The sequence below is a fragment of the Xenopus laevis genome, chromosome 6S (assembly GCF_017654675.1).
Source record: "Xenopus laevis strain J_2021 chromosome 6S, Xenopus_laevis_v10.1, whole genome shotgun sequence".
Classification (NCBI taxonomy): Eukaryota; Metazoa; Chordata; class Amphibia; order Anura; family Pipidae; genus Xenopus; species Xenopus laevis.
In genome coordinates this window covers 64687834-64704239 of record NC_054382.1, presented here as the reverse complement: position 1 = coordinate 64704239, position 16406 = coordinate 64687834, and the positions used below count along the sequence as shown (strand labels likewise).

The following is a 16406-nucleotide window of genomic DNA, read 5'->3' as shown; positions in this document are numbered from 1 at the left end:
GTGGTTTACAATAAAAACTAATATCACAGAAGGTAAATTAAGAATTAAGGGTTCCTGCCTGCAAGTGTATATTTTTTTTAATAACATCAAGTAAAATACATACTCTAATTCATGGTGAGTTGATATTGTTTATTATCATTTAATTATTGTTTATTATCTGTTTTTTTTATTTCGACATTTTAAACAAATAATGTTCTGTTCCATGCATATATAAAGTTTCAGCTGACCTCTGCTGTATTGCATTTGCAGTTTGAAGACAGTGAAGAAGAATTTGATTCCAGGTTTGACACAGACGATGAACTTTCCTACAGAAGAGATTCTGTCTATAGTTGTGTCAGTTTGCCCTATTTTCACAGCTATTTGTATATGAAAGGTAGGTCACAACATCTTAGGCAGTGGTTTTCATGGTTTTGGTGTCAAGCCTTCTTTTGTAGTCCAGCATTTGGTGTGGCATCAGTCACAAACATATCAAGGCCAAGAAAAAATTGTTGATCCAAAAATCTCACTCGAGCTGGCCTTCAGACTATGTTGTAATTATTAATAATTGACAAGGACAGCAAATAAACAACTTACCTTCAGGTTGGTCCTACATATTTTCCACAACTTCACAGCCTCACATTTTGGAACCTATATAATAAAGCTTTTGTCTCATTTGTCTCAAAAGTATGACTGTACTAGCTTTTTAAATGTATAGATGCAAATTGCTTCAATTAAGTAATTAATTCAAGTCCATTAATTAATGAGAAACTAATTTATAATTTAAAAAAATGACAAAAACTATCTGAATTTTGTTAACACTTTGCAGGTGGAATGATGAATTCATGGAAGAAGCGATGGTGTGTTTTGAAGGATGAGACATTTCTATGGTTCCGTTCTAAGCAGGAAGCTTTGAAGCAAGGATGGCTTCACAAAAAGGGCGGTGGATCATCTACACTCTCCAGAAGAAACTGGAAGAAACGTTGGTTTGTTCTTCGCCAATCTAAGCTGATGTACTTTGAAAATGATAGTGAAGACAGACAGAAGGGAACAATTGAGCTTCGAGATGCCAAGTATGAAACTTTTAAGTCAAAATATACAAAATGCTGCACAAATAGATCACTGACAATACATTTAGCTCCATATACAATGTTTTTCCTAATTTTATGATTTGCTTTGATGAGAAGTTGACTCATTTCGAACAGAGGCAGATGTTAAACCAGTTTGCCTTGCTATGTATCAATCTTAATTCTCCTTTTAATTAACTTTTAATTTGATGAAGACATTGATATCCTGAGACTATTTGCAATTTGACATCATTTTTGTAGTTTTTTCAATTATTTGGTTTATGTTCAACTGCTCTCCAGTTTGGCACTTCAACATCTGGTTGTTAGTGTCTTATTTACCCTAGCAACCAGGCAGTGGTTTGACTGAGAGACTGCAATATGAATAATCAAGCAACTGAATAGGAAGTTAAGTAATAAAAAATAATAACAATAAAATAGCAGCTGCACAGAATGAAAGCTTCTTGGCTGCCCCTCCAAAGCTGGAAAGTGGCAGAAGCAGGAGACAAATAATTCAAAAACTATAAAAAATAAATAATGACATCTAATGGCAAAGTTTCTAGAAAAAGATCAGTCTATAACATACTAAAAGTTAACTTGAAGTTAAGCTAGCCCTTTAAGCAAAGAGATCTATGCATTCCCGTAGTAGCTTCCTTCAGATTTTCTCTCTCACTCTCTCACTATAGGCTCCATTTAATGAAATTGCAAATTTTTTCAACGAATCACAAAAAAGTTGTGGTTTTCCTACATTTCTAAAAAGCTCTAAAAATTCAAAATGTATTAAGTGACAAAACCACAAAAGCCATTAATGCCAAATTCACATTCCCTTGTCCCCTGTTTCATAAGTAATTCATTATAAATGCAGGTGCATGTGTTTACAAAAACAGGGGTTTTTAGTTACTACGTCAAGGTAAACCCTACACGGTGGTCCCTAACTTAACTAATTGAAAACATTTTTTTCCAGTGCGTTGTACTTTTTTAATCTGAACATTTAATAAATTCAATGACAATCATGGTTTTAGAGTTTGTGAGTTTAGTCGTAGTTCTAAAAAATCTTTAAAACCAGTAAAATCCAACCTTTAATAAATAAGCCTCCTTGTGTGGGTGTCAAGTCAAATCACCTATAGCACCGACTCAGCAGGTTGCAATTACTAGTTATGAAAGCAAATGCTTTATTGGTTGCTATAAGTTACTAGACCTAGCCGTAACTTACAATTTTTATTGCACCCATTCGAAAGTTTCATCTGATATCGAATTACTTTGGACCAAGTTAATACAGCTAGACAGATTGCAACTGCAGACTTAAAGAACAGATTGGAATGAATCTCCGGTTTTCAAGGAGATGTCATTTAATATTAAATATTCTATCTTTTGGTATCATATCCAGGGATTTGTGTTAATGTATTGTCAGTATAGTTAATAATAAATATTTTTTTTTATAGAGAGATCATTGATAATACTGGCAAAGAAAACGGAATGGATATAATAATGGAAAATAGGACATATCACTTAATTGCCGAGTCTCCTGAGGATGCAAGGTATGGAAAAGTAGATTTTATGCAAGCATGTTATGAGCAGCTTCTTCCACAGAGTCCTTAATACTATCTGTGCTATGCAAATAATACATACATACAATCATAGTTAGATCATAATCAGATAAGTCACCTATTCCACTGACGCCCCAAACATAGATCTGCTATAAGTCATGACCTGGTAAAAGTAGATTGTTAACTAGAGTTAGCTGCCTTAAATTTCTGTTCAGTTTATGAATAATACGTACAGGGATGAGCGGTGTTCATTTAATCCTAACTGTAGTATAAAAGAGTGTATTGTAAATAAAGGGCAAATATCTAAATAAATGCATTTTGCAAAAATCTCAACATTTCTGTAAAACGTAAAAAATTTGAGATTATTAAGGGGCAGATTCATTAAGGGTCGAATTTCGAAGTTAAAAATACTTCGAAATTCGACCCTCGAATTGAAATCCTTCGACTTCGAATATCGAAGTCGAAGGATTTAGCGCTAATCCTGCGATCGATCGATCGAAGGATTTTTCGTTCGATCGAACGATTAAATCCTTCGATTCGAAGGATTTTAATCCAACGATCGAAGGAAAATCCTTCGATCAAAAAATCACAGGCAAGCCTATGGGGACCTTCCCCATAGGCTAACATTGACTTCGGTAGGTTTTACCTGCCGAAGTAGAGGGTCGAAGTTTTTTTTAAAGGGGAAGTACTTCGACTATCGAATGGTCGAATAGTCGAACGATTTTTACTTCGATTCGTTCGATTTCGTTCGAATTCGAACGAATTTAACCAATTCGATGGTCGAAGTACCAAAAAAATACTTCGAAATTCGAATTTTTTTCATTCGAATCCTTCACTCGAATCGGCCCCTAAGTGTGAAAACCACAAAAAACCCTAATACAAAAATTTGCGAAATAAGAGTTGTCGAGGTCCTATAGAAGTCAATGGGAGCTGCACTTATTGGACTGTTTTTAATCAATTCGAACTTTTAGAGGTTTTCGGATTTTTTTTGCAAGTAATTGTCCAATAAAACTTAATTTTTAGAGGTATTCGTGCAATTTTTTTGAATCGTTTTAATCCATGCTTTTTAAAGTTGGATCTTTTAATAAATTTCACAACATTCGTGGTTTTAGAGTCAGTGGGGCATTTCAAAAATCCCATAGATATTAATTGAGAGTGGTGGAATTTCACTCATGTGGACTGTGGTGATCTCTAACTTCACTCTGATAAATATACCCCATGGTTTCAAAAACCTCTAAAACCACTAAAATGAGAATGTTGATTAAAAAAGCCTCCATGTGTTCAGCAGAACCAAATCCAATCAACTAAAGTTATGTAACTTTAAATCTGTGGACAACAAAATGAGCCAGTGGTTGGTTAATTTTTTTTACCTTTTAATATGCAAACAAGGATTTGGATTTGTTTGGTATTTGGCCAAATCTTTTGCTGATAATGGATCTGCTTCATCGCTGATTTAGCAACCATGTGACAAAAAATTTGTGGTATAACAGAAAATTATTTTTGTCCTTTTGGTAATCCCCCATAGACAAACATTGCCTTTTAATTAAAGCAATGCTTGTTTTGTTCTTTTAAGAGTGAGCACTGCCATCAAACTATTTACACAGCTCAGTGATACAAGTACATAATATCTGCTGGTGGAATGTAGTCCTTCCACCAGAGAAAATGTCTAGGCCCCCACCTCTCTTACCTGCCCCCATATGTCCTCAGCCACATCATCACTCACTACCCACTCACTTGCAGCAATTAGCAAGAGTTGGAGGATGTGTAATTATACGACAGACTCCACAACCATCCAGGCCCCCCCCTCTACTCCAGATTGGCTGTATTGTAGATACAGTATGCCAGTGATCTGTATATTCCACATTACTTGACCTGGAATAAAACAGTATGCCTGCTCCTTAGTGCCCTATATAGTGTTGGGATCTTTAAGTAACAATATTTTAGGGGGTACCTTATTTTTTACATACTGGCTCTGTACAAACTGCATTACTCAAGTACAACTAAAGACATCCAAATTGTATTTACAGACATAGAGAAAGAGGCAACAAATAAAATGTAAAGAATAAGTTGTAAACCTAAAAAATTCTGTTACTGTGTGGCTATGTACCCAGGAATGGAACATGAAAATCTGAAGGGCTAAAAAAACAAACAAACTTGTGTTTAATATACTTTGAGATATTCCTCACTGTCAGTTTAGTGTTAATTTATTCAGATATTGCAAGCAATACAGAAGTAAAAGAGATGTCAACACAGATGTGTGTGTTATAGCCATTCACTGGCTCATGACTAACTTTTCCAAAACAGTAGTGGAGGGGGTAGTATGTTGTGGGTAAATACACTCAAAGAGTCATGTAAATACTCATTGCACGTCCACACCACATTTGAACAGGACACAGTGCCTGGTTGCTGAATACAGAACAACATGCAGATATCTTTAGAGTCTTTAACCATCACATACTTTTTTTCAAGTCATAGACAGATAAAGCATTCTACATTATATTCAAATATACTTTTTTGCCTCCATATATGATAAAAGGCATAAGTTTGCCCATGTGCAGTAACCCATAGCAACCAATGAGATTTTTGCATTTCAGCAGGACATCAGTAAATGGTACCCGCTTATTGGTTACCAATGATGCGGCAAACCTTGTTCCTTATATTTCATAACTCATTTGGAGTTGTTGTTAGTGTCTGTTAAGTTTGAGAAAAAGATCATCACTCATTCAGCCCATAATAATATTGAGAAAGGGCAGATGCTTAAGGCTGCTGTTAATAAAATTATTATGGCTAACAAAGACTGTGTTAACTATAATTTGGAACTGTTTCTCGCAGCATGGGATTTTAATTTAAAAAACTACTATTTGCTTTCCTTGTTTTGCCCATGTGGTGCCAAAACCAGTTTGCCAGAAAAAGCAATGAAGAAGAAAAAGGGCTTCTAATTGCATATAGCATTGCCGTAGGTGGAGTGTAAGTTCCTTCCACTGGGCTACATGTAGTCTTACTGCTCATGGATCTCTGAAGTTGGAAACACTGACTCATCTACAGTATATACCCAGCCACTTTGTCTCACTAAGTGCATGCACACTTTTAAATGGTATTCCAAACGTATTTTAAGCACACTTTGAATTCTCTATAAATGCAGGGCTTATTCTTCTATAGGTGAACAGAGTTTGGTGCATTGAAGGGTCAAGGCAAAATATTGCATTTGTACAAATCTATATGTATAACGTAAGTGCACAACTTTTCAGCTAACCCCTGACTTGGACACTAGAACTGTACTTTGAATTGCACACATTCAAACATCAGTTTTATGATCCTATAAAAGATAAAGTTTTCAAGCATTAAGCTAGCCATACACGCAAAGATATAGCAATTTTTCGACCATGTTTGGGCTCTAAATAGTCATCCCATGACTATTATCATGATGATTGGTCATTTAGTCAGTCGGATAGGTTCGAAAATTTCAGTTAGGTAACGATAATATCATTGCATGTATTGCCTTTTAGATGATATCCACAAGTTACTGTCACTACTATTTCTGGGACATAATTTCCGTATGATTGCTGTCTTGATTAACGGCCATGACATTATCCAATTTGTTATTTTTCCAACGTTAATGCTATAATTTAAATCTGAATGTTTAATTAAAACTTGCAAACAATATCCGAACGTCGTTGTAGGACAAATAAAATCTGAACATGTATGGCCAGCTTTTCCTCTAAAGTATTTTACCTTTGCCTAATGAACCGAGCAGTTTACTACATTCATATAACATTATTTCACTATAGATTGTAACTGCCATGTTGCTTGGCTTATTATGTCATTCAAATGTTGAATTAGGGGTGTGGTGATAAATCTACTTTAGAAAACGTTATCATCGATAGTACAGTCATGGGACCTGTTATCCAGAATGCTCGGGGACCTGGGGTTTTCTGGATAACGGATCTTTCCATAATTTGAACCTAAGTCTTAAATCTACTAGAAAATCATGTAAACATTAAATAAACCCAATGAGCTGGTTTTGCTTCCAATAAGGATTAATTATATCTTAGTTTGGATCAAGTACAAGGTACAGTTTTATAATTACAGGGAAAAAGGTAATCATTTTTAAAAATGTAGATTATTTGGATAAAATGGAGTCTATGGAAGACAGGTATTCTGTAATTCGGAAATTTCTGGATAACGAGTTTCCAGATAACGGATCCCATACCTGTACCATTGTGTGAATTTGTTGACAGAGGCAACAGCATATTGTTATACAGATATTAATATTGTTCTATGAATACAGTAGCTCTCATATTGTTTATTTATAGGAAAATAATCAGATATTCCATTTCTATTAACAATGTTGTTATGTTATCAAATGCTAAGTTTTATACTCCAGAGCATACAACATCTCTACTACTGTACCTGTCATATGAACAGTTGGTGCAACCTCCCAAGATTGATCACAATTAGCTAGTTATGGTCTGGATAGTAATTTAACATGACCTAGCTAGTGCTCTATTTTATTGTAAATAAAAAGCTGACCTCTAATCAAATTACTCTGAAATGTAATCGATCTCCATATGGATTGCTAAGTAAAGGGAACTTTTAATTTCTTGCTTGTCAGTTCATCTTTACTTGAAAGCCTGGAGCTAAATTAAACAAATTCTTTAAAAACAGGAGTGTGTTGCAATAATTTCAATTGGCAAGAAAACAAGAAAAAAGTGAGTAGGAGGTACTTATGTATATACAGTAGCTGGAGCATCTTGCTTAAACCTGTCTCACAAACAGGATCTGAGGAGTGACTTGCAGGACTTTCTAACCTGCTATGTCTTTTTTCTCCCACCTTTGTTCCCTCTCCAGTCAGTGGTTCAGTGTAATGAGCCAGGTTCACTCTTCCACAGAACAGGAAATTCGGGAGATGCATGATGAACAAGCCAATCCGCAGAACGCTGTGGTAAGTGGAAATCTTTTTCATGGACCCTAGGGGTATCCTATACCTCTATGCTCAAGTATTTTTTGAGCGTCTACTTTTCTATGTGTATTAAAATGTGTGTGCCTGAAACCTTTTGAAAGGGGTTGTTCACCTTTAAATTAACTTTCAGTATGACGTAGAGCAGGAATCCCCAACATTTTTCACCTGTGAGCCACATTCAAATGTAAAAAAAAAACCAAAACACAAGTATGCCAAATGTTACTGGGGGCACCAATTCCAAATTACCCTAGCAGCCATCATTGATTTGAATAAGAGACTGAAATCTGAATAGTAGAGGGCCTGAATACAAACACTTAAATACTTGAATACTTAAAAGTAGCAATAACAATAAATCTATAGCCTTGCAGAGCATCTGTTTTTGAGATGGGGTCCCCCATTTGAATGCTGGAAAGAGTCAGAAAAAGAAGAAGAAGGCAAATATTTAAAAAACTATAAAATATAAAAAATAAATATCAATTTATATTTATAAAATACTAACGTTAACTTAACCACCCCTTTATGCAAGTCATTATGGGTAGGACTTATAAAACCAATGGCAATATACAGTATATTGTTTAGTTTTGTCTTTAGTGTTAGATAGCCGATGGCCAAGTATTCAGGGCATTTCACAACCTCAGTCAAAATTCATTTAGCATGCTTTGTCCTGCATCTAAATAGTAGTACTCCCCTTGAGTAATAAAAATAAACAATTTAATTTTCAAGTTACATTAGCTATTTCTGCACTGGTAACTGCAGTTTAAACCTTTATTTTGACAAAACAAAAACAGTTTGACATATCGCTAAATCACTTTCCTCCTATATTATGTTCTTTTCAGATCCTGTATTAAACATAATGTCAAAATGTTTTTGGGCAAAATTTAGGTTGTTTCAAAATTGTCCCAGGGAGACAAAAGGCAACATTTGACATTATCCCAAGTCTGATGGTGCATGTACTGTGTTCAGTGCTGCAGCATTTCCCAGGAAAGCTTAGACATTCAGTTATTACATTTCATTCATGTCATTACAGGTTTATAATAAAGCTTTTGGAGCTGGAATGCTTATTATGCTATTATAGTCGTTACCTTTTGTTTTTATTAACAGGGCACTTTGGATGTTGGAATGATTGATGCTGTGTGTGCTTCAGATAACCCAGATAGGTAAGCTAGTACTTATAATCAGAAGTATATTTTTGTTTTTGTGTTAAGCATTGAGGTCTTCATAGAGGTCCCGCAACAAGTCTAAAGTGCCATATTTCTGTGTCCTGATTTAAAACACTCTGGGAAAGTCCAAGAGATTTCATATTCTTCAGATGCACACATAGGAATGTGTTTCCAACTATACTGATTGACCTTCTTGTAGCCCCACAGAGTGCTGTTTAGATAAACTATATGTACAGCAACTCTTTAGATTAATGCAAGCCAAACTGGTATGATATTTAATGTCACCTTTCCTTTACCTATGATCACCTTCCAGTGCATTCAGTTGTAATTAAATAGAAAAACTATGCATACATACAGTACATTCCAGTACATTCCAATCCTAGTCAAAGTAAACTAGGGCTCATTTATTATGTTTAGCAAGATACAAAGTACAAAAAATAGGAACAAAAGTCCATGTCCATGCAACATACAGGTTTGAAACACAATTTAGCACCTCTAAAGGTGACCACAGACATTAAGATTTTTCTCTCCCTAACTACTGATTTTAGTGTGATCCATCAAATCTGTCAAATTATCGTGAGTTTAGTGGGCACCAAATGATTGTGCATCTAACGATTTTTCGTCCGACATCGGTCAGAAAATCAATTGGTCAGGTTAGAAAATGTTCAACGTTTACAATGAAATGTATCCATTGTACAATTGTTTGCAGGGCCAAGCAGAAAGCTACCCACAGTTTTCCTGGCTTCAATAGACACTTGAAAAAGCGACAAATTGTACATTTAAACGATCATTTCAGAATATGCTCGGTCTTAAGATAACGAAAGGATCTTAAAAATCGTAATGTCTATGGCCACCTTTAGTGTTGAGCAGGGACTGAAGTGTAAGATATTGCAAATTTTGCCCACATACAGATGCAGCCACTTTGGTTTGTCTGTTTGACACAGAATAACTAAACACAGATATCCCATTTATCTCATTTAACACAGAAAACTGCGTCACAACATCCCATCTAATTAAGGCATTCACCATTGTTCACAATGGTGCTTTGGTATGCTAATGGAAAGGTTAAATGCATTAAATGAGTTAAGATGACTTTAGATAACGCAGTTTCTTCAATTAACCATGAGTCATGACGCATTTATCTCACAAATCCAAGTGGCTTCATCTGTACAGTAAATGGCTGAATAGTGCTGATCCGACTAACCAGGTCTATATACAGTGGCTCCATAATTTCTCTGTTGGATAATGACCCCAAATATTGTATGTGCCAGTGGGCTCATTGACCAATGCACGTTCCTTTTTGGCCTGTCATGCCAGTTTTGTCATCAAAAAAACTTACTGGGGGCAGAAAAGCAGATAAATGAGTAACTCCACTCATACTGGAGATTTACAGTAAATAATTCCATCGTTTTAAATCTACTTATAGTAACTGTCCTATCAACAAGCATCAATGCCCAGACAAATAATAGGAGGGCCTGGGTTTGTTTGCCAAACATAGCTCATGTTTGCATGATAACTAACAGTTTTTTCCATTACGTTTTTGCCTCCAGACCAAATTCATTTGTTATCATTACTGCAAACCGCGTCTTCCACTGTAATACAGATACCCCTGAAGAGATGCACCACTGGATAACTTTACTGCAAAGGTCAAAGGGAGACACGAGGGTGGAAGGACAGGAATTCATTGTTCGAGGTAAAATACGCAGAGTTACATTATAATATACTGTATGTCGAAAAAGTTGAGAACAAGCGATTCCGTATTAAAAAGGCACTTCTCCATATTTTTAAAAGTACGCCATACTATTATTGTTTATTATTATTATTTACGGTACCCAGTAATATTATTATTGTTTATTATTATTTACCCAGTAGTACAGATGGGAGATAATGAGAGCACAGTGGGCACAGACATTGCTGCTTGGAATATCTGCATTTATATACCTCTATATGGGTTGGATTTGCTATTCCCTTGCTTTAGTTGAACAATAGCTGGAGTTAATGCTGGTGTAGCTATACGGGTTGACCAAGGAAAAACAGGGGCATTGTTTTGGTTCAAAAATAATTTATAGTAAAATGTACTTTTCAAAAATACGGTTGCCTCACTCTGTTGTCCAACAAGCCACGCCACAGAGCCTTATGGGCACGCATGTTTGCAGCTCAATAAGTACTAAATATAAAACTATATTTAGTCATGAGTAGCGGTTTTATTTTCTTTTTTTAATTTTCATAAGTAACAGCTAATAAATTGTTTTGATTAAAAGTATGTATCCATAACTGCACTTCTCTAGTGGAATTCGTAATTTGATATTAGATATAATCACAATTTCCTTTGGCATTTTAAAGGTTGGTTACACAAGGAAGTGAAAAACAGTCCCAAGATGTCCTCTCTGAAGCTGAAGAAACGTTGGTTTGTCCTCACTCACAACTCTCTTGATTATTATAAGAGCTCTGAGAAAAGTGCAATGAAATTGGGCACTGTGGTGCTTAACAGCCTCTGCTCTGTAGTGCAACCCGAAGAGAAGATCTTTAAGGAGACAGGTAAAGCCTGTGGCAATTACATAATTTTTATAATATCTCAACTTACTGACACAGCTCAGGAGATTCCAAATCGCACCGCCAGGGCCATGCTTAGGTCCAGTCAGGCCTGGATTTGTGGAGAGGCCACCAAGACCTGGGCCTAAGGCGTCAGGATTTTAGGGGGCGGCATGATGCCCAGCCACACCCACATTGGTTCAGATACACTGGGGATACAAAGGAGATATAAATTTCCTGTGTGCCCATCCCCATTGCTCCGTTCCTGATGATGAAAATTTGAACACATAAAATGGAGGGGACGGGGGCGACAAACGACAGTGGGCCTAGGGCTGCCCACTATGTAAATCCAGCCCTGGGTCCGGTGCCTGCCCCCTTCATTGCCTATTGGCACATGTGCATGAAAGAAAAGTTATAAGTACTGTTTCAGTAGATTTATTAAATAAAATATATAAGCCCTCTATTTTAAAATGTCAGATAAAATATCTCTAAAGTAGAACTAACAAAAATGTAACTATGTAGGCTACGTTCGACAACATTTTTCATTAACTGAATGTAAAGAATCATTGTGGGAAATTTCTAAATACATTTATCCTTTCACACTTACACATACTTTCTCTAAGTACAGTACATTGGAACTTTTCAAAAAAATAAGATGTACAGTATATGTGGCAAAAAACATGTGACGGTAGTTAACAGAGATTTAAGATTCATATATATATATATATATATATATATATATATATATATATATATATATATATATATATATATATATATATATATATATATATATATATATATATATATATATATATATATATATTATTATTTTTTTTTTTATTGACCCTGAAACAGCTTCTGTTTATATAGACAAGACCATTTGTATACACTATCTTTCTTTCTACAAACAGGACAGTATCCAATAATGCAGCAACATAATAATTTCTAAAATCATTTGCTTCTAGTGAATTTAGGGTTTGTTATTGGTGCAGCAGTGCTTCTGATTAATCCTAAAATTCTTTTTAGGGTACTGGAATGTGACAGTATATGGACGCAAGCATTGCTACCGCTTATACACCAAACTGCTCAATGAAGCTACGAGATGGTCTAGTGCCATTCAGAACGTAATCGATACAAAGGCCCCAATAGACACACCAACACAACAACTGATTCATGATATCAAGGTATATCACAAATTTTGTATGTTTCTGGAGGAAGGCATTTGCCCCATATATGGATGGGGGTACATATTCTGTGTTGCAACGTGACTTCCCTTTGAATATATTTGTGTTTGGGCAACACAGCTGTAAAGGGAAATACATATTGCCCAAGCATTTGAATTCTGAACCCCAGAAGTAGTTTTTGGGGCACTCTACCTCTTGACCTATTGTTTATTTGTTTAATGGTTTCATATTGGCTGTTGGTGTCTTTTATAGGAAAACTGCTTAAACAGTGAAGTGGTGGAACAGATTTACAAGAGAAATCCAATTTTGCGTTATACTCATCATCCCTTGCATTCACCCTTACTGCCACTACCCTATGGAGACATTAACCTCAACCGTAAGTGCACCTTACATAAAGAAGCCTGAAAAGAATTTGGCTTCAAAATCCTCTAGTACTTTTAGAAGAATCCTCTATCCATTATCTATGTAGTGCTCCATATATAAGTTGTCTGCATTAGCAAACCCCTCTTTCTTAACTGGATAACACTCCACATGCTTAGTATTAGCTGGGCTATTGTTTAAAATCGAAACTGATAAGCGCAATCATCAAAATATTTGCAGAAAAAGAAGTTACATCTGTAAAGGAATCAAATTTGTTTTGCCATATCTGCTTATGTAGCAAGTCCCTGGACACTTTGTGGCAGATATCGGTTGGGTAGGCACATTGATGTGCCCCATACACGGGCAAGTAAGCTACTTGGAGGAAGAACGTCTACATCTTTTATTGGCTTATGTGTATATATATATGTCCCCATATGTAATAAAATGCACGGAGTTTGCCAAGGTTGCAGTAACCCATAGAAACGTTAAGTTGTTTGTTTTTAAACATTGCAGAAATGTGAGGTTAGGTGATACCTTTTATTGCCTAATCGAGTAAGTAAAAAATGTAAGCTTTCAAGATGATAGTATTACGTCTTCTTCAAGCTTAAAGATGTTATAACGTAACATAAAAGGTATTACCTAACCTCACATTTCTGCAGTTTTCACTGGCTAACACGGTACAACACCTTACTATCATGTTTTTAAACATGTGACTATCAAATGCCATCTGCTGATTGGTTTCTATAGGTGATTAGCTCAATAGAATACCTCTAAAATATAAACACTGGTGAATGATTAGTTAATAGATGAGCTTCAATTAATGCAGTCTGACTACTAGTCAACCATGAAGACTTTTTAAGAGTAAGTTTAAGATAGCATATTTCATGAATGAACCCAGGCACAAGTGCCAGAGGATATGGGTGGAAAATCATTTAGTCAGCATTTGCATGTGGGGCACTGCCACACTCTGCACCAGACACAGCATGATAGGAACACTGTTAAAATTTACCCAGCAACCCAGCAGGGCAGCAGCATTTACTTTACATAAACTACAACATTTTTAATGGATAAAATATATAAAAAAAACTATTATAATGTATTTTTACTTAATTTACGTTAAATATTTGTTCTATCTAGTGCTGAAAGACAAAGGCTATACAACTCTCCAAGATGAAGCCATCAAGATTTTTAATTCCCTGCAGCAACTTGAATCTCTCTCCGATCCCGTCCCAATAATTCAGGGAATCCTTCAAACAGGCCATGATTTGCGACCTCTGAGAGATGAACTCTACTGCCAACTCATCAAGCAAACAAATACAGTGCCTAATTCAGGGAGCACAGGGAATCTGTATCATTGGCAAATACTTACCTGTTTGAGCTGCACCTTCCCACCAAGCCGAAGGATTGTAAAGTATCTAAAATTTCACCTTAAGAGGTAGGAATTCAATAGCTTTATGTCGTTGTCTGGAGTTTGTCTGGAGTGTTAAATAATTTCCCGTGAGAAGGGTATTGGTCCTTTGGCTACTTGTCCATAAATCTATGTGGGTTAAGCAGGAACCTAATTTAAATGGTCCTTTGAACCCTACCGTGCAGCCAATTTTGATCTACAATATGAGTAGAGTTTTCTTTTCAGTGAGTAGGTTGTTTTTCATGTTTGCCACTATAGTTTCAGCTACCAAACAGCAGAGTTGAAAATATCCTACCATATAGGACTTTAGGGTGAAATTTTGACAACTTCCCAAGTCCCATCACGTAAGGTGTCCACACACCTTGTGATATACAGTACTTGCTTTATCATCCGGCAACAAATGTGGCCTCACCTTTGGTTGAATGGAGGTTCAGTCTTTTTTTTAACTTCCTTCCTATAGAACACGAGAACAATATCAAGGCTCAGAAATGGAAAAATATGCAGTGTTTATTTATGAATCTCTAAAGAAATCCAAATGCCGGGAGTTTGTTCCATCTAGAGCTGAAATAGAAGCTTTAATTATCCGCCAAGAAATTACAACCACTGTGTACTGCCATGGAGGGGGAGCGTGCAAGATCGCTATCAACTCACACACCACAGCAGGAGAGGTGAGCCTAGAAGGTTCATAATAAAGCACGTATTACAGATCACCAGAACTAATATCTGCTTTTGGCCTTGTTTTTCTGTGTGCTGTCTTTCCTTTTATTTCAGTTGGTCTTTTAAATGGAAAGTGTCTTCAGTACAAAATACATGTTCATTGAGATCAATAACAGCCAAGCTAACGTTTTGTAGATTAGGTACGAATGTCCTTTCCATATCGTAACCATTTACAGAAAATGCTTACATTTCCGAAGTACATATAAACAGATGGGAATAGAATTTCATAAATGTTTATATTTAAAAATCAGTGTAATACCCCCTACTCTCATCAGGTTATGGAGGACCTTTTTCAACAATCTGTCACCCAAAGTGGGAGAACCATATGCTTCTATACAGGGGCTACACACCCCAGTCTTTGTGGCTATGATATACAGAGCAATTTGGCTGCAATGGAGAACCACAACTTTTAAAACACCCTGAACATTGCAGGTCTCTGTAAAAAAAAAATATCACATCAAACAGCTCATACAGTATGCACCGCTTTATCTAAATAAAATATTTTCATAAAAATATAGTTTTATAGTAGTATTTGCCATTGGATAATCCTAAATAGAATTACAGGTATGGGACCTGTTATCCAGAATGCTCGGGACCTGAGGTTTTCCAGATAACGGATCTTTCTGTAATTTGGGTCTGCTTGCCTTATGTCTATTAGAAATTCATTTAAACATTAAATAAACCCAATAGGCTGGTTTTGCTTCCAAAAAGCATTAATTATATCTTAGTTGGGATCAAGTACAAGCTACTGTAAAAATTTGGATTATTTGGATAAAATGGAGTCTATGTGAGACTGTAATTCTGTAATTCGGAGCTTTCTGGATATCGGGTTTCCGGATAAGGGATCCTATACCTGTACCGCTAATTTAAGTACTAAGTACCGCCCCTGGCTTTGATTCATTGTGCTCACACATAAACCAAGGAACACATTACTCAAGGCAATCCTGCTTAATCATCAGAAAATGCCTGTTTTCATTGTGCCTTATACTGTATGTGGCAATCCAAATGTTAGACAAGGGAAGTTACTTCTAGGAGATTTGTTTCACACAGTAGCACAAATATACCGTGGTTGACAAATATTCGGGTCTGCCATGGGCCGAAGGGTGTTTTCATTACCATGGTGTTACCCCCCTGAGAGTACAGTCGCAGTCATAATGTCTCATGTATCATAGCACACATTGTTAGGCTTCATTTTAGCCCCTTTTATTATGATAATTGTTATGTGCACTATATAGATATCAACAAGATTGCAGTGAGTTAATATACTAGATATAGACATATTGGGGAAAGACACATGTGAAAATATTTCTTATTTCTTCCTGTGAATTTTTTAAAACAATTTACATGTCATTCTAGGTTGTTGAAAAGCTAATTAGGGGTCTGGCTATGGAGGACAGCAGAAACATGTTTGCACTGTTTGAATACAATGGGATCGATGATAAAGCCATTGAAAGCAGAACTGTTGTAGCTGATGTTTTAGCTAAATTCGAAAAGT

At 35.9% G+C, this 16406-nt stretch overlaps 1 protein-coding gene across 1 annotated transcript in view; it reads left to right on the top strand.

Annotated features, from left to right (window-relative positions):
* Nucleotides 1-16406, top strand: part of LOC108720044 (unconventional myosin-X) — a 137125-nt gene that overhangs the window by 114049 nt on the left and 6670 nt on the right. Inside the window, exons 26-37 of the mRNA XM_018269415.2 lie at nucleotides 250-373; nucleotides 806-1049; nucleotides 2483-2578; nucleotides 7436-7529; nucleotides 8649-8704; nucleotides 10258-10400; nucleotides 11051-11245; nucleotides 12269-12426; nucleotides 12679-12802; nucleotides 13924-14221; nucleotides 14655-14862; nucleotides 16268-16404. Of these exons, the coding sequence (XP_018124904.1) occupies nucleotides 250-373; nucleotides 806-1049; nucleotides 2483-2578; nucleotides 7436-7529; nucleotides 8649-8704; nucleotides 10258-10400; nucleotides 11051-11245; nucleotides 12269-12426; nucleotides 12679-12802; nucleotides 13924-14221; nucleotides 14655-14862; nucleotides 16268-16404 (1877 nt within the window). The remainder of the gene's footprint in view (nucleotides 1-249; nucleotides 374-805; nucleotides 1050-2482; nucleotides 2579-7435; nucleotides 7530-8648; nucleotides 8705-10257; nucleotides 10401-11050; nucleotides 11246-12268; nucleotides 12427-12678; nucleotides 12803-13923; nucleotides 14222-14654; nucleotides 14863-16267; nucleotides 16405-16406) is intronic.